The sequence below is a fragment of the Oreochromis aureus genome, linkage group 9 (genome assembly GCF_013358895.1).
Source record: "Oreochromis aureus strain Israel breed Guangdong linkage group 9, ZZ_aureus, whole genome shotgun sequence".
In the NCBI taxonomy this organism is placed as follows: domain Eukaryota; kingdom Metazoa; phylum Chordata; class Actinopteri; order Cichliformes; family Cichlidae; genus Oreochromis; species Oreochromis aureus.
In genome coordinates, this window is record NC_052950.1 from 14089804 (window position 1) to 14109183 (window position 19380).

Below are 19380 nucleotides of genomic sequence, written 5' to 3' on the forward strand. Positions count from 1 at the left end.
GACAGTGTTATTTACATGGGGGTTGGACGGATACTAATGTCTCCCAAAAATGTTTTAAATTTCATTTTTAATCATTTTTATTTACATGTTTTTGTCATAATTTGTAGAGTGTTGAAGTACACTCCAGACCAGGGGTGTCAAACATAAGGCCCTGGGGGACAGAATCGGCCCAGCAGAGACTTCAATCAGGCCTACTTGATGTCTTTGGAAAATGTGAAAGAGAACTGAAATTTTTGACTTTTACTTGTATTTCCCAATTTTTAAAGCTTTTCCGACTGATAAACACCTCCTGCATGGCTACCCCGAAGTAATTAAGTTATAGATTTCTGTAATTTTCTGTTGCACTGACAGATTGCTTTCTGGTGAAATAGAGGTTATTTTTTTATATGAGAGATCTCAGGGATTAAATTTGTAGTTAAACTTCTGCACACTGGCTGAAAGGGCAGTTTTACTGGTGCGGCTCACATAAGATCAAAATAAGCTGGATGTAGCCTGCGATGTAAAATGAGTTTGACATCCCTGCTCTAGACAGTCATTTCCGGTAAGTTTTATTTTGGGTCAAATTGAATGAAATAATAAGGGAATACGTTGATATAAAATGCTTTGAGTTTTCAGATAGAGTTGGATAGTGGTATATAAGAACCAGTTCATTTAGCATTTATATGATGCAGCTCCATTTCTATGAGTTTGTGCAAAGTTGCTGCTGGTTGTATGTGTTGGCTAGAGGAATAACCAGGCTTTAGCCTCAGCCCCTGACAATAGGACAGCATAAATAATAACAGTAATGAAAATCCCATCCAAATCTGTCATCTCAGCAAACACGGCAACTACAAGTCCAGAATAAATGTGTCTAAATAAAATAAGGAACACTTTTACTCCAAAAGTTGAATAATTTAAACATCTTGACACTGACAAATTCAGAAAAATTAATAATTACTGCATGATTGCATTGCGGGGAACTTATATTACTTTTATACACTTAGGGTTGCTTTTTCTGTGTGATAAAGACAAGTTTTCAAAAACACTTTGGTTTTGCAGTGTTTTGAGTGTAAAAGTGTCTGAGCACTCGGGGTTTAGACAGCTTAATAACATTTAGTACAGCTCCCTGTTGATGACCAAAGTAACAAAAGAGCACAAGCAGTAATCCTTGGGGGTTTAATTTTTATTAACACACAAACAGGAACACGTGTGCATGCACACACACACAGACACACACCGTAGCTTAGTTTAATCCAGAGCTGGAAGACCCCCTGCGCTGACACAATCTGACCGGTAATGACCCCTAATGATAATGATAAAGACTGTGCGGTGTGTATGTGTGCCTGTGCCAGGCAGCTAACCGCTGATGTATGATTAGCCACACCTGTGTCTTGTTTGCGTTACTAACCTTTGGCAAACCTCTTGCTTGGATCCTGTTGTGCTGTTTTCACTGATGTGGTACTTAAAAGAAAAGTGGGTAGATTGCTGATTGTATTGTTCTCACACTTGAAAAGATTCATGTAGTTACACATGCTGGCATACTGATATGTACTACGCCTGACTGACAGCTAAAACTATTCTGGTTTGTTATGTGAACCTACAGTCATGACCACATCACAGCTACTTCTTTGTTGGTGTCTTTATGATCCACTGAACTCTCTGTGAGATTACTGATAAGATATGTGACTTATTAGCCAAGTGAGGCAAAGTTCAGACAAGTGTGTTCAATAAAGGTATGTTCAAAACCACACCAAGACTTTCCTTCGGACGTTTTAATTAAACTCTGTGGTGATATTCAGGTTTGGTTTTTTCCTATATGTGAAACTGAAGCAGGAATCCCCTTAGCTGACTTTCTAAAATAATAAAGGTGCTAAAGCAGGAGACTAAAATAGCATAATGTGTTTTAATGTAATGACCTTTTTGCATTCTTTTCTGTCTAGTCACATACCAAGATCTTGGTATCCCAAGATAATGGTCACATACCAAGATATTGGTATGTGACCAATATAAAAAGACTGGCGTGTGCTGAACGAAGATGATGTCGTAACTGTGACACATTTAGATTCTCTGATGGCACCAGCGGCAACCTTGGACTATCAGACAGTTCAAGATGGATTATAAGGATACACACTCTAATTAATTAAGTTATTTACACCCGGATGTGAAGACACTGAAACTTGTTACAAAATTAAACACACCCTATAGCTTTGTTGACAAAAATAACCACAACAGATTTAGCAAGCATTTATTTGAAAAGATTTCCATCTCTTTCACAACTTCTGTCTGATAAAGGGTGCACGCACAATGCAAATTTCACATGACAACACAGTCTGTTTTGCTTTTGTTAGCAAGACAAATTAGGCATTTGAAAAAAAAAAAAAACAGTATTTGCATCCTGAGGCTCTTTCCTCACAGAGTATTAAGAATGAAAAACAATGACATTCAGCTGCTGCTTGCGGGCATTGTGCAGTGGAAGCACACTGACGTAAAAGAGGAACCATAATAACCATATAACAGACAAAACAGTGAGAGACATGAGAGAGAGAAAATGTCCTCCAACTGTCCCACTTAGTGCTGAGCTTTGCTCAGGGGGCTGAAATGGGAACCCTTTTTAGAGAGGGTGGGGGCACCAAGTAGGAGGGATAATAGGGTGTGGGCTTCTTGTATTGCATGCGTGAATCTGCCTTAGCTGGTACTGAAAAGAATAATTAGGTTGCAAGGAGAGCACATGTTGCATTATCCAAGCACCAAACTAACCAAACCAGTTCAATATCCACAAAAGCCCCTGGACAAAAGTTCTTTTACATTTGTATACAAGTCCCATGCTTTTAAAGATGGCCTTATTTATCCATTTTCTATTCATATATATATATATGTGTGTGTGTGTGTGTGTGTGTGTGTGTATTGCTTTCCTATGTCCTCCATTTAAATGCAGTCATACAAACTGCTCGATAAGCCCGATGTGGTCTAATGGTCTCCATTGTGGAATATAGTAACATGGTCATAATGTGTGCATTTGCTTCAATAATTTACTGATGTTTAAATGTCTTAAGCACTGTAATAATGTACACTGCCACTCTAAGAGCTAAGCAAAATCCTTTGTCTCATCATGCGATAACCGAGCTCCCTCATCAGTCTCCACTCATCAATCCACCAGCCATCTGCTGCTTAGACTCAGCTTCAAGTCCACGCAGTAGCCAGCTGACCTGCTAGCACTGCTGTAGGGCATTCTGCTTGAATATCTGATGTACCTGAAAACATGCATACTGGGTGACTGACTGGTAAGTAGACAGGCTGGCTGACTGACTCTTGGGGACAGATTATCTTTCTTATTGGTGGGGGGGAGCATAGGGATGATATGCTTCGATGCTTCACTCTGGGGAAGCCCTCAAAAAGTGTTTGCGTGAGCATGTCTCTAGATTTGTGGTTGTGTGTATTGGGCTCATGAATGCAGACATTGTTTGATAGCAGTGGGATGGAAGAGGAGAGCCTGTGCTCACAGTCACTATGGTGGAGGAGGAGAGAAAAGGAGAAGGGGAGGGAAGGGAAGGAAGGAAGGTTTGTAAGTGGGTCGGGATAACAGGGAGATTCATGGGGGGTTGGGAGCACCCACAGTGGATTGCACGCAGAAGAAAGGAGAACTATGGGTGGATCTACAGTAATTGGTGATGATGTAATTTGTTCAGATATACAAACTGATTGCCAGTCTCCAGAAAAAGCAAACAAACTGAGATGTGGATTGCCCATTAAAAATGATTTCACTCTTTATTATTATAAAAAAATATTTTAATGTATAATACCCTAATTCATTCACACTTTTACTTATTAGCACAAATGGATTTTGATAATAAAATCGGAACAACTGTGCATTTTGTAAAGACACGAGGACAATGAACAAAGAGCAGCGAGTTGATCCACTGCCACAAGGTTTCCTTCCAGTTCGTGAACAGTTAATTGTTCTACATGCCTGCAGAAACTCTGGTGGTTGCCAAGGTATGCTCTAAAAGTATAACTAATTTGAAAAGAAAGAGTGTACTGCTGGCTGCATAATTGGTGACACAAAACCACAGACACAAGGAAACTGAGGATGACGTGATGACAGTTATATGTGGCGTCACAGCGCTCAGACACCTGGCCCTGTGTGTCCATATGGAAGAGGCCTCAAGGCCATATGGCTTATATGTGTGTCTCAAACTTAGTTGAAGGCTGTGCTGTTTGTATTTCTATGTGTGTCTACTTGTAATTCGTGAGGGGCCTAAATCTTTTTGCAGAGTCACTTGTAAGTCATTTAAGTTTTGGATGAGAAATTGGTTGTGATTGGGAGGTTAAGACCTCCGTGTCCCCTGAAATAACAGAAGCATGACTGCACTGACATTTCTAAATCCATATCCTGGTCTAAGCCCGCTCATACTGTTGATCAGCAGGTCTTGTTTATGAGTCCACTAATTAGCACTTGTGATATGCTTAGTTTCATTTACTTTGAACTTTTAAACCCTCAGACTCCGATTTAGCCAGTCTAATAAGCCTGGGTGAAGGGAAAAGGCTAATTCTGATAAATTTACAATGTAAAGCTACTGTTTACCCAAAGCTCTGACTTACCTGACAGGAAAGATATACCCAGAAATTAATGTCCACACATGCAAAAGTTATGTTTTTTAATGGGCAGCGTCATTGTCAGTTTTCCCACATCTGTGGTCCATGTCCTACAAACAGTCTGTATAAAGATTAGCCCCAAACAATAATGTGATCTGTCCTAATAATTGGCTACTCAACCGAGCTGCCATTAAGGAAGCCCTCATAAACATATTGAACTCATGTCTAATCCTTTATAATGCATCAGCAGATCAGTGGGTGTGTATTGCTTCATTGCTACCCTGGAATGTGTTTAGTGCAAACACAGAGACGTGGACACACACAGTGCACACATACACACACTGATGGATGCGGTGAATTTTGGGCTTCGGAAATACTGAACAGTTAAAAGGAAAGACCAACCAGTGCATCGGTGACAGGCAAGGTGGAAGCAGAGAAGAGGAAAGGGGTTGGGGGAGGGAGTGGAGGAGAGACACTGGCGCCCCGCCAACGTTGACGAAAGCTGCTTAGCCCACCCAGTTGCCATGGATACAGCAAGGAGCAGCATGTGTGTTTGTGTGTGTGCCTGTGTGTGTGTGAGAGAGAGAGAGAGAGAAAGAGAAAGAGGGAGGGAGGGAGGCAGACAGAGAAAACCAGCAGGCAGGCGTTAAAGCAAGTCAGAGTGGGAGTGAAAGAGCACCAGACAGCAGGGTGGAGGGAGAGAGAGCGAGCGAGAGAGGGTGAATGTATGTGCGGCCAGAAAGAGAGAGGATAAAAAGGTAGCTAAAGAGCTCGAGGGAGACGATAGAGTGGGAGCGATAGAGTACTAGATAATGGAGGTGCACTCAGAGTGTGTGGAGCCTCCTGTGGCCCCTCAGTGTGACCCCCAGCCTACAGGGAAGATCAACAAAGCTGCCTTCAAACTCTTTGGGAAGCGGCGCACTGGATCTGGAATGGCCAGCTTCTTTTCCTTCAGGAACAAAGGGGCTACAAACAGTGGAAACAACGGGAATTCTGACAATGGAAATTCTTTGAATGGAAACAGCTCAGGGGCATCGGCGGAACTTGTGAGGAGCAGAACCCACGATGGACTAACGAGCTCTAACAACGATGCTGATGGACAGAGAGGGGAGGGACTTGCAGGCCTGGAGGTGGGGCCGGTGAGGTCTCTGAGCAAATCGCTGAGTTTCTTCTCTCTTCTCCGACGCGGGAGTTTTAGGTCGAGTGAAAACGGAGGAGCAGGACTTGTCAGAAGAGGAAGGGGCCTGAAAGGATTTTTCAGCAGCATGCGATGGAGACGTAAAGACAAAACAAATGAGGGCGATGGAGAAGAGGCGGAAGCGAAGAAGGACAAGGATGGAGATGCTGCTGATGCTGAAAAGGTAAAGGACATTACTCTAACCCTTGAACCACCTCCCCATAACCATCAAGCAGACTGTGGGGATGCAGAAGCAGGACCTAACCTCCAAGCACTAGAGACTCCCACCACGAGTGTTACCATGACACCTCCACACTGTGTTGCCATGCCAGGGCCATCTGGTGAGCCAGACTCCCCCTTTCCCTACACGCCCACTGACTCACCACTGCGACCACCCATCCAAAAAGCCAAAGCCTCAATTTCCAGTCTCACCCCCTCCCTTGCTACACCCCCTTTGGATCGCTGCAGCACTGGTGACCCACCATCAGAGCCCTCTGTGGACCGACTCTGCTCCCTCCTCTTCACTGACGTCACGTCCCTCAAGAGCTTTGATTCACTCACAGGCTGTGGTGACATTATTGCTGATGCCGACGAAGAGGGCCCAGTGGGTAATGGGGGCAGTGGTACCAGCAGCAGTAGCAGTGGTGGAGGAGGAGGTAGCGTGGGAGTGGGTATTGGGAGAGTTGTTGGTATCACCAGTAGCATCTCCCCATCTAAACCCCCTTTATCTTCTCAGATGTCCCAGCCCATGTTCTCTGTCGCCCCAAACTCTGCACCTGCCTCCCTCCCTGCCAGAACCAGGGCGCAACCTCAACCACAACAGCACCCACCCGGGAGTGGTGTGGTGGCCTACATGGGTGGAGGGGAAGAAATGGCAAGTCCAGAAGGAGTGGACGATGCAGACATGCAGGGACTCTGGCACATGTTGCCTTCCACAGGAGACAACTCCCCTGCATTGCCCCGATCGCATCAACCTTCCTCCTCTACCCCTACTTCCACTTATCCCCCTCGCACCAACCCTGCTAGCAGCTACCTTCCCTCAGCTTCCAGGAGTTCAGACAGAAAGGTACCACAGGTGAAGGCGCTGGGACTCAGTAAGATTCCAGTAGTTGGTGGAGCGGGAAGCCGGGCAGCTAAACCCCCTCTCCCTCACGCACATGGTCGTCACCCTACATCGCCAAGTGAAAAAGAGCCGCTTAGTGACGAGGGCTACTGGGACACACCGTCAGCAACACCTACAGCAACACCTGACGAGAGTGGGCTGCAGCATAATCAGAATATGGCCCTATCACGTGACAGTTGCTCTGGAGACCACCTGTATGACCTCTACAATGATCCTGAAGAAGAAGCAGAGGATCAGGGGGGAGATGAAGATCCAAACAGCTCGCCCTCTCCATCCACTGAATACAAAACGAGCCCCATCTCCCAAGCAACTCTGCCTTCCTCCTCCTCCTCTTGTTCCTTCCGATCAATGAAAGGCAGCACCAGCCTTCCTCGAGAATCCAAGATCCCGGTAAGCACCAAACCAACCACACCCCCTCACTCTGCAAGCCAGTCAGCCCTGTCGTCCGTCCTAGAGGCCGAATCCCCTCCACCAAAGACGCAACCACCTCCTCCGGCTCGCACCAGAATCCCAGTATCCAAGGTGCCAGTTCGTCGTTCTGGAAACAAATCTGGCGGCACAGCAAGAGGGACTGCCCACAAGAAGTAGCTTCTGTCACACGGGTGATTTTCCACTGGACTTGAGTGCACATTGCTACACTGCAGCTTACGTAGAGCCAAATGTTTCCCCAGACCAAGAAAAATGTTGAGCTGTACAGTCAATGGCCTAGGAATTGCTCTCAAATCTTTAAATCTCTCATTCCTTAGGCGTGTTGGCTCACGAACAGCTACATTAGAGTAAGTGCTTTGTTCACCTGAGAAAGTCACTAGGAAACTTGAAAAAGCTAGGATAACATTTTGCAGCCCTCCTTAAAACTTTGGGGGTTGACTATTGACAATCTGTTAATTTGCAAAAGATGCATTCGCCTTGAAAGTTCCCAGAAAAGTTCCTGGCCTGTTAACTATGTGACCACTACTTTGACAGAAAACGAAAGCAGAGCACTTTTTTTTCTTTTATGTTTTTCTTTTAGATTTCCACAATTTGTTTAACTCAATCTGATAGTAAGGACCTAATCTAATCAATGTTATTATTATTATTATTATTATTATTATTATTACTACTATCTAATCTGTAACATGTACCTCTTAATTCTCTGATTTTAGAGCCAAAGTTTTTGATTTTGTCATAGTTTGGAAAAGTCCCAACCCTCCATTTTTCCTTTGGTTGCTGTAAATGTTTTTTTTAACATGGTCTTTTGCTGACCGCACACTGATTTTAAAACTATACATGAACTCTGAACTGCTTTTATTACCTACTTTGCAGCTACAAAGCTATCCTGCAGAAGGTCACACTGCATCTCATGCTTTTTAAGATCGATTAGCGGATTTCTTTTTCTTTTTTAAATCCTTTTGGACTAACTTTGGCTTCAGCCTTTGTACTTGGATCTCACTCATACCCGGCTGCTTCACTGGAAGTACATTCACAGAATGTTAATCTCTGGGATTTACAAATGTTTAACTACCAATGGAAACCTGCAAAACTATCGCAATACATCAACCTGGAGGGATCCCTTGCACTAAGGCTTCGTTGTCTGCAAACACACACACACATGCACATGCAGAATCATACACGCACACACATACACATTTCTTCTTGCTCTCTGCATGTAGTGCCACATATCAAGGCACAAAGGTCAGGGAACATCATCTAATGCTGAAGGATCTGACACATGCACACTGCTCAACCTTTGGCACTGTATTTGTAGCTACACTGGATAACTTTCTTCTCTAAGAACACATGCACAAACACATTTTTTTCTAGCTAGTACTTTCTTCTTCACTGGATTTCGTACTGTTTTTATAGACTTTCCCTTTCCGCAATCATACTGCACGGATCCTAAACTGTGACAGCACCAGCTTTCTAACACTCTGCCTTGTCTTCTTTCTTTTACTCTCTGTTAGCATACTGTATAGGCTAATGTGGATGGATGACAAGAAGGCGACCTTTCTATATATGTGCCAGTTTAGAGAACTAGCTTATTATACATAGCAAAATTTGGGAACTAATGCCAGATGATTGACCTCGCCCCTTCTTCTACTCGCTATTAATAAAACAAAACAAAACAAAAAACAATGTATAACCTAATTTCACGAGCCACCACAGCTGCGAGTGAATGTGAATGTAGCTTGACATTGTAATGGATATTTGTGAGGACATAGTTTTCTGTGTTCTACTATCCTCTTTGTCCCTCTTTTGTGGGGGCAAGACAAACTGGATTTGACTCTTTTCTAAGTCCCCTGTGGCTTGCATTGCAAAACGCCGCTTGTTTTAGAAATGAGAGGGTGTGTTGCAGTCCTAGAAGGCCTTTGTTGTGATTCAGTGCAATCAGTTAAAAGGGAGCAGGTTGGTCCCTTATAGGGATTTCCATAGAATTTTCATAGGATATGCCAAGTTTAATGTAATCATTCCCACAGAAGGTATCAGTGACACTTGAGGGTCATTCTCGTTCTTTAAGCCATCTCATCTCGTTTAGAGTCTAATGATTGATCCATGACACTGCTCCGGGTTCAGATATCTTTTCAGCCTCCCTATGGTGTAGTGTAGGCGACCATGGAGTAACCTGATTCCGAGGCTGCAGTAGGAACTCTCCTAGCCAAATAAAAGGGCGCCCTAAAGGTCACCTGGGAAGCAGCAAGTGATCATGTCGGTTCACATTTTCCCTTTCTTTAGCTTTAGACCTTCAGCTTCCTTTATTCATTGCTGATTGAGAAAATATTATTTTTAAGTAACGTATTTTTTTGGTTGATGTTATTGGTTGGCAAGATTTTACTTGGATTCCTTTAACAATCAGATTCTGTGGAACTGAAAAATGACAGGTCATTATGCAATCAATGTCCACCAGGTTTTGTTTAAATATAGGACATCACTCTATCCAACATCTCAACGTGTTTTACTGTTTCTTAGCTTCATCCAAGTATGACATGGCGAAAAATTAAAGTACAACTGTTGCACTGGCACACACACACACTCCTGAGGTCACCATGTTTCCATCATGGGCTCACCAACACCAGACTCAGTTCAATGTATTTTTTGCAGGCAAACACTTCTCTTTTCTTTTCTGGGCTTTTATGTGATCATTTGCTCTGATGAAAAGCAGATTTTCCCCCTCCTTTATGTTTCTATCTGTTTATATTGTGAAAACCTCATTACATTTTTAATAAAGAAAACTGTATTTGGGCTGATAGATGAGCCCCTGACTTTTTGTAAGCACATTTACACCATCATAGGAGTTATGTCCTTTTGTGTTTGGAGAAAAAATAAAATGGAGGTTGAATTCCACTTCTCTCATCCCAACCCCCATGTCCTGGTGTCTTAAATCCCTAAGGATCAGCCTGAGTGAGAAAAGGTGATGCATTGAGTAGCTTTTGTTTTTGGTTATTGTTGTGGTCTGGCACTTAGGGAGAGGTCATTCTGGCTTGGGAATTATAGGCTATCAATAAATGCTATTGATTGCTGACATAAAAGCCTGACAGTTGTGTCACTAGCTACTGTTGGTCTCTGGTGGGGAAAGAAAGGAGACAGACAGGCATGGTGATGACAAAGAGACACAGCTGATGCATGTGGATATGAGACCCGCGTATGCCCTGAATAGATGAAAAGTATATTCAAGAATGGCTCATGTTGCTAGAAAAAGCTTATATGTTGTGGTTTATCCATGTGAAGTAGGAGGAGGATTTGGTGCAGTGCGAATCCCCTTTGTAATGGTGCAGCGATTCCCCCTCCCTCTTTATCCAGCTCTCTACCGAGGTTTATGTAAAAGCCTTACGTAAGACCATAACACTCACTTGTACCAGCCCACCACATCAAAGCCAGGGATGCTGACAGTAAGAATGGTGCGTAATGTTGCATGTGTGTGTGTGTATGTGTATATATCTGTGTCAGCTGATCTCATCAGTAATCTGCTGTTTGGCTGCTCGATGTGGACAGTTGTTCTCAGTGTGAGCCATGTTTGTGCTTATTTGTTTTGGGGCATAAATCTGGTAAAAGAGCACAACAGAGAGCACTGAGTTTCTGATGAACAATAGGGTTCTTATTCAAACCAGTGAGGAAGAGAACAAGGGAAGGAGTCATGGTGAAAAGCATAGAATAAGTGGCAGAATAAGATTTATTGTGAGTATGAGAATGGGTTTCAAGAGCTTCAGTGCTCTTAAATGAAGCTTTTATTTAGCTGGTATAACTTCTGATGATCACCAGCCACAAGTATCCACTTGTTACTGGCCACTTCATTAGGTACAGCTTGCCAGTAGTCCATGCCAGTCTCCTGTTCCACCACATCCCAAAGGTGCTCTATTGGATTGAGCTCTGGTGACTGTGGAGGACATTTGAGTACAATGAACTCATTGTCTTGTTCAAGAAGCCAGTTTGAGATGATTTGAGCTTTGTGATATGGTGTGTTAGCCAGCTGGAAGAAGCCATCACATGACGGGTACACTGTGATCACAAAAAGTTGACATGGTCAGCAACAAGAGCTGTGCCATTCAAATGACGATCAGCTGGTTGTTAGGGGCCAATGTGCAATAAAAATGTGCAATAAAAATATCTCAGTCAACACCACTAGCAGCCTAAACTGTTGATACAAGCTAGGATGGATCCATGCTTTCAGTTTGTTTACAGCAGATTCTGACCCTACCATCCAAATGTTGCAGCAGAAATCGTGATTTGGCAGTTTTTTCCCCCTAATTTTCTACCGTCCAGTTTTGATGAACCCTAAAATTCTTTCCTTATATGAGTGGCACCCAGTGTGGTCTTGGTCTGCTGCAGCCCATCTGCTTTAAGGTCTGGTAGTGGATGACCAGTAGTTTTAGCAGCAGCCGGTGCTCTAAAAAGATTTAGACCTACAGTTTGCTTATAGGCAAAATATTCTACCTCGGGCTGTAATAAATAACAAATAAGCATTTACTGCTGTCATAGTACGGTAAGTAAAAGTAATACCAGCTGAATATAACAAAACAATGAAAAAGAAAGACTACAGTACCTATCTGGTGGTAAAGAAAAACAAACTCTAGCACAGACAGAGAAAAATGAAGGCCGCTAGTATTTACAAAAACACAACATCTTGATGGTAGGTAGGCTTCCCTGGCCTTGATAAATGTGTGTGAGTGCATGTGTGTATGACGGAGCACCATTCAAAAGATGTACCCCACATTCTGCATGGCAGCCTCTCTACAGTCGTTCCCATAGTAACTCCACTAGGTCAACCAATAAAAAGAGGGGGCTGGGCAGGAAGGAGGATGGGAGCCTGTTTGGGGGGTGGGTGCTGACACACTGTGTGAAAGATGTGATTGGAGTTGAAGTGGTGCAGTAAAAAATGCATACAAAGACACACACACACTAACCTACATGTTGATGGTGCTCATGCAAATGTCAGATGTCATAGATTTGAATTCAGCAGTTTGTTTTTTCAAATCTATGCACACTTACTCAGTAGCAACAGTTCAAGTGTAAACACCCTTCAATAAAACACCAAGTCAAGCCTTTAGAAAAATGGAAATGCAGTAAATTTGAATGTGTGTGACCTTCAGCACACACCCTTTAAACACAACACATCTTTGCATCACTGGATTTCAAATTTGCATCCCCATGTGAAGCCTCCTCTCACTACTATTTTTCGCCTTTTCACAGGTGTTAGTGTCATTTTGTCCTCTGTCCCTCTTCACTTTTCCGTCTGCCTTTTGAGTGACACTACAGTTCATCCCAGGGCAAAATTGTGTAATCTTCCTTTTATTAATAATTCATGAAGAGTGAAGATTTTGACGTCTGTTTGGTACACCGTAAAGACGAGAAGATCCAGTACAGTATGACGCTAGTAAAGCTGTAACCTTCAGAATGTGTAAGTCTAGTTTATTCCTCAGGACGCCAGACAGTCCTGGATAATGTTAAGCATCACATGGTTATGACACCAGTAAGTTATTTCTAAAAACTGCATGTGCTCCTCTAGAGTGATAAATTCTGCTTTGAAATGATAAAACGGAAAATTTAATTAACTTGCAAACTGAATACGACTGCATGAAGCAAAATGATTCAAAATTTAATTATGGATCACAAGATAAATATTGAGAATATTAAAATGTAAGGTCAGACACAGCAATACAAAGTACAAAGATTTGAAATTTTTACTCAATATAGAATTCAAAATTATACTAAACTGAGTTTGTGCTGAAACTTTACTGAGATTACCATCTTATACTAACTCAATTCTCAAAATGAATTTCCATAAAAGCATGAATATAATATATAATATAATATACAATATGATGACCACATTAAAATAATCAGTCTAACGTAGTGAATCCATAGATATATCTAGACATGTATAGCTGTACTTAAGTGTTATTGGTAGACATATAGACTGCTTCTACAAACATCTCTAAGAGGATGGGTCGCTCTCAAAAGTTCAGTGAATTCCAGTGTAGTTCTGTGATAGGCTGCCGCCTGTACAACAAGTCCAGTCGTGAAATTTCCTCACTAATAAATATTCAACAGTCAACAGTTGGTGATAATATAACAAAACTGAAGTGACTGGGAACGACAGCAACTCAGCCATGAAGTAGTAGGCCATGTAAAATCACAGAGTGGGGTTAGCAGATGCTGAGGCACAAAGTGTGCAGAGGTCGCCAACTTTCTGCAGAGTCAGTCACTACAGACCAAACTTCACATGGCCTTCAGATTAGCTCAACAACAGTGCGTAGAGAGCAGCCACATCTGAGCCTTAGCAGTAATGTAAAGCGTGTCGTCACTGGACTCTAGAGCAGTGAAGACGTGTTCTCTCGAGTGACGAATCACGCTTCTCCACCTGGCAATCTTATGGATGAGTCTGGGTGTGGCAGTTGCCAGGACACCGGTATTTCATCCAACATCAGTGTCTGACCTCACAAATGTGCTTCTGGAAGAATGGTCAAAAATTCCCATAAGCACATGTCTAAACCTGTGGAAAACCTTCCCAGAAGAATTGAAGCTGTTATAGCTGTAAGATGAATGGGATGTCACTCAAGTTTATGTGAACATGTGAAGTTCAAGTGCATGTGAACAGGAGTGGACTGGTAATCTGGCATACCAGACTGGTGCACTTTTGGGCTGATGGGTAAATTGAAGGTCCGCTGCACTACAAGCACTGGCAGCAGCCCATTTGTTCACTTTCATGTATATATATGTATATATATATATATATATATATATATATATATATATATATATATATATATATATATATATATATATATATATATATATATCAACAGGCATATAAAAATAACTCAGAACAGTTCAGTTCCTTCAAATACCCACGTCAAAATGGGTTCAGCAGGTGCATAGAGTCAATTTATTGGATACACCTTGGTAGAACCAGGTTGGTTTCCCTTTTGCGTTCAGAAGTTCCTTAATACTGGTTTCATAAATTCAATAAAGAGCTGGCAACATTCAGAGGTTTTGATCCATAATGACCTATGCCAACACACTGTTGCGGTAAATTTGTCAGTTGTACAGTAGTGATGGAAATCTCCTGTTCAACTACATGCCAAAGGTGTTCTGTTGAATTAGTGCTTGTCGAGGCATGTGAGCACAGAAAATGCATTGTCATGCTCAAGAAACTGGTTAGACAGAATATGAACTGTGTGACATGGTGTGCTATATTTCTGGGAAATGGAATGACCATAGTCAGCTATAACACTCAGGTAGGCTATGGTGATTAAATGATAATCGTTTTCCCCGATAAAAATATTAGAGAAAAAATATTTAAAAAATATTGCCGAAATTTTTCTTGTCCCTAAGTGTGCTAAGAAAATATCCCACACCATTACACCACTGCTAGCTCCCTGAAAAGGACACAAGGTCGAATGGATCCATGCTTTTATGTTGTTTATGAATTGAAATTCTGACTCTACCATCTGGATGTCATGTCATTTTATGATGAAAATAAATTCCATAGTATACAGTCTTACTTGTCAAATAATTGAAATCCAAATGCTCTAAAGAGACACTAAAAGCACAAACATTGAGCAGACATAGCGGCCATAGCTGCCTCTGTTGGTGCCAAATGGCAACTCCTGAGGCTGAAAAATAAAGCCAGTGTTGGAATTAATCTACTTATACTCCCATATTAAAAAATATATAAATAATATGATGGGTGCTCTATAAATAACTTTGATTTGAACTGAACAGAATTCATTAATTCATTCATTCATTCATTCATTCATCTGAGACAGCAGTTTTAGTGTCCTTATCTTCTCTAAGTGGAGTCACTGACTTGTTTGTCCGTTGGTGCTTCTTATGGCACTTTTAATGGGATTATCTGAAAATATGGCCTGTGCAAGAAGTTTGTGCTTCAGTTTTGGCATGGAAAACTGGTATTTTATTGATCTGTTACTAAGCCCTGAATAGCACTGTGTGCTTGCAGTGCTTGCAGGTTGCTAACCAATCAAATGTTAGCTCCAGTAGTTTATACAATAGTGCGTCCTTCAGTTATTGTTACAGCTTACCATTGTCTGAACCTTTTTGTGTCGCAAATTGCACAAAAACATAAAGCTGGTTGTTTTCACAAACATGCAGGGTTTTCCCCATATTTTTAAGAACACATTGTTTTTTACTATCGACTATTTTCATAAACCTCCATTAAAAAATGTTACTGGCAGAAAATTATTCTTTCTGTTGCAGTTAGTATTTTGCAAGGTATTTTGAGGAAATCAGTGCATTTAAGGCCTCTGAGAAACAACATTTTAAAATAGTGCAATGAAACTTCTTGAAAAAAAAAATAAAAAGAAAGGAAAAAATGGCTGTAGATAGTCATGTATGTAATGAGTGGTGTATTAAGCTGCTTCCGGTGAAATACCGTGAGCGAAATGAAGTAGAAACAAGCTCTGGAATTTCCATGTTTGTCCTGGTGCAGCCAATACAAAAAGAAAAAAAAAAATGAGTTGCTTGAATATTCAGAATTTCAACATTTTCCAGTTTGGCCATCATTTCCATCTAAAGTTAACAGCTGTTTCACTACAGAACATCGAACACTAGCAGCTTCAGAGGTCTTACTTTTGATTGAGTATGCTTTTAGATGCTAAAAACATCTTCACGGCTTCTTTGTTTCAAGTGAGACAAAATAATTGCAACAACATATATGCAGTTGAGTTGCAGTTTTCAGAAGGCTAGTGGGGTTTAATCAAAAAAAGTAACCATAAAAAAGTTTGTGTACCAATTTTGGTACTTGTCGCCACCTTTGACCAATTTCCCTGCCTTGTAGTGTCATGTCATATGCTGCACTATTAAGTTTTATTTTATAGTGTGAAGGTTTATTTATTTAGAGATACACCTTTAAGATCTGTTTCTAATTTGATTGCAAGTTATTCACAACAAGTCAAAAATGTCAAGTTTTTCCTTTTTGTTGGAGTGGATACGTATATTAATTATTTATTTATTTATTTGATTTTAGGGCAAATTGGATTCACAGAGATTTTAAGAACATAATTGGACCAATAACGGAGTTGTCACTTGTTCAGTTCTGAGATCAAAACACCAATGAATTACTAAAGAACAGCCGCCCAAGAGAGTTAAATTGCATCCAGGCGGATCATTCAGGAGAGCCGATATCTACAGTGATAAAAGTGTACAAGATATCCTTCTCAATGTTCTTTACTGTGTATTTGAGGGAATTAATGCCATCCGCATTCATGGTCCATCGTGTTTGAAAGAGTTTATCAGGATTCTTTGGATTTGGGTCGTTGTGCTCGTCTCTTTGATGTCTGATCATCCTGTACCTGCCTGTCAGTAAGTCAGGTCGAGAAACCTGCATTCTACGGAAGATTATTCGTTTGTAGATATCATCGTCCTCACCACCCCAACCCCAGTAAGTGTTTGGGAACCCATTAATTTTCAAGTACTGATGTTTGGAAAATGAAGCGACCCCACCAAAGAAGGTCTTATAGGGTAAGTTGAATTTAAATTTGTCCATGCCTATAGCCAAGTGTCGTGGATTGTCAAAACATCTGTAGAGGTTACGGTCATTTAGGGGAACCAGGTCTACGTCAGAGAAGAGAAAGCAGTCATAATCATATTCCTTGAGCGCTTCGACATATCCTACATTCATCAGTTTAGCCCGATTGAAGACTCCTTCTCCATCCTGGTTGATGACATAGACTCCATAGTCCACAAGCTGTCGCTTCAGTATAGGATGCAGGTAATAAAGCCAGTGCTTCAAGTGCTCATGCCGATTCCGGAATGGGATGATGATTGCCACCTAAAGACATGACAGTAACTTTTACTTTAACATTTGAAAAATTAGCCCACAATTCATCAATAATTTGATTTTTGGACTTCCAGAGTAGCTTTGCATGATTAAGTTTGATCTCATACTAGGCGACAGTTCATCCTCTCTCTAGCTCTGGTTTGCTTCCCTTCAAGACTGCTTTCTTTTGACTGGCAGCTCCTTGCAAATAGGTTTTGAAAAGCAATTCCACAGGTGTGTTTGCTTGAAATGACCATATTAGGGTCATTGGGATCCAACCGTAGAAAGAATTGTCTGAAATTGAATGTTTGTAGCTTTCTGAAGCTTATGCTTTTAGCTCTTACGTGGGTCCTCCTGACCCAGTATGAACCTTCCAGATCCCTCAGGTCATCTGGATCCGGTCTGTTATCAGTCCCCAGAGTCAGAACCAGACACGGAGAAGCTGCATTCAGCTTTTATGCTCCCTATATCTGGAACAAACTCCCAGAAAGCCTCAGATCAGCTGAAACACTCAGTTTATTTAAATCCAGGTTGAAGACTCACCTATTCTCAGCTGCATTTGAATAAAGCACCAAATCCACACTTAAGTTTAAATTTCAAAACCTACTTTTTAACTACTGATTTTATCTACTGTTCTGATTTTATCTACTATTCTGATTTTATCTACTGTTTTGATATTTGATTTTATATACTGTTTTGTTTGTCTGTCTGTTTGTTTGTTTGTTTTAATCAAATTTAAATCATGCTTTTTATTTGTTTTTGTTTTTAATGTCTCTGTAAAGCACTTTGAATCACCTTGTTGTTGAATTGTGCTATATAAATAAACTTGCCTTGCCTTGCCTTACAATGACAGACCTCATTGTTTAAAAGTGACTATGTTTAATATTAGCATGTATATGAGATGTTATCTTTAAAAGCTTAAAAAAGCATGAAGTCTTTTCCGAGTTTATTTCAAATGATACGGAATCAAATGAATGAAGCCAAATAAAGAAATCTGTGAGTGAGTTAACCATTATATGATTTATATGATACCATTTTATCCTTATATACTACCTTTAATTTCTCTTTTGGATGGGTAAAATCAGGTTTTATTTGATCATTTACACTTGTTTAAGTATTGAAAAAAAAACTATGAAAAAACAGTACCAAAAACATGTAAAAATGAACAAACAAACAAATAAATCATTACATAAATAGTAAATTTAAGGAAACTTTTTCCCTTAAATGCAAGTTGCTATCGGTTGTTGTTTTCCTTCTTTCCTCTCTTCTTCTCAAGTCAGTCACCTACCTTCTGCTTTGCAACACAGTCTTTTGGCTTGAACCTTCCTCCTTTTTGAAGCGAAGGACTGACTTCCTTTCTCACATATTCCCAAGTCCGTCTGAAATCAAACTCAATGAGGAGCTGACCTACGAGATCTGGAGGGTTGTCAGGGCAGGGGCCCAAAGTTATGTTGACAGCAGATGGTATCTCACTGCTTTTGTTTGAGGCTTCGATCCTCTTCGCAAACAGCTTCGCAACACGCTCCTTTACTATCCCTGAAAATGTTTTGTTTCCTAGTGTCAAAATATGTGTCTCAGGAACAATAGCCATAAAGTTTCTTCTGGAATAGAATAAAACCAGCGCAAAACATGCGACACTAAAAAAAGAAAAAAGTGCTAGAAAATTAAAAGATCTTTTGAGGTTTCCTGCCATCTTTTATCTTGAGTATACTCAGCGGCTCTAACCTCCCTTGTTACAGCTCAGTTGCCAGCATATCTGAATGTCTACAAGTCAAAGGTATTTCAAACAAAGAGCAACCCGACCGGTTTTTATTTTTGTTGAACAACTTCCTTGTTCAAGTCACGTTAACAGGAAAGACCTCGCACCTGTGGTTATTAATTAAACATGACATCTTTGACTAATTTCTCCAGTATACAAGACTCTAATGACTGTGTCATACCTAATTTGTGTGTAATATGAAAGTTGATTACTTCCTGGCTTTCTGAGTAATTCAGTAAGACAGCACTATTACATTTTCCTAACATCACTTTCTTTAATGTGTATCTTACCTCCAAGCAATTTCAGATGACCAACAAATTAATGTAGTGACAAGAATCGATGATTATTATGGGAAAGGTTTGGTTAAAAAAGTAAGTTCTGTTTGAAAATACGGATATAGCGATATTGGGAAAAAACATAATCTCTGATATGTTGTTAAAGTGTGCCCTCTCCTGGTTTGAATAATAGTGTTTAAGTTTGAGATCTGTCTACACATTATA

The 19380-nt window shown here is 40.9% G+C and overlaps 2 protein-coding genes across 2 annotated transcripts; one reads left to right on the plus strand and one right to left on the minus strand.

The window, feature by feature from the left end:
- The first annotated feature begins 1154 nt into the window (after window positions 1-1154).
- amer2 (APC membrane recruitment protein 2) lies at window positions 1155-13945 on the plus strand. The gene has a single exon (XM_039617327.1). The coding sequence runs from the start codon at window positions 5385-5387 to the stop codon at window positions 7458-7460; it is 2076 nt and encodes a 691-aa protein (XP_039473261.1). The 5' UTR covers window positions 1155-5384; the 3' UTR covers window positions 7461-13945.
- Window positions 13946-14150: 205 nt separating this feature from the next.
- LOC116328309 (beta-1,4-galactosyltransferase 1-like) lies at window positions 14151-18878 on the minus strand. Its single transcript, XM_031750056.2, has 2 exons — window positions 18410-18878; window positions 14151-17133 (listed from the first exon to the last, which is right to left on the minus strand). The coding sequence occupies exons 1-2, from the start codon at window positions 18812-18814 to the stop codon at window positions 16468-16470; spliced, it is 1071 nt and encodes a 356-aa protein (XP_031605916.1). The 5' UTR covers window positions 18815-18878; the 3' UTR covers window positions 14151-16467.
- Window positions 18879-19380: the final 502 nt, after the last annotated feature.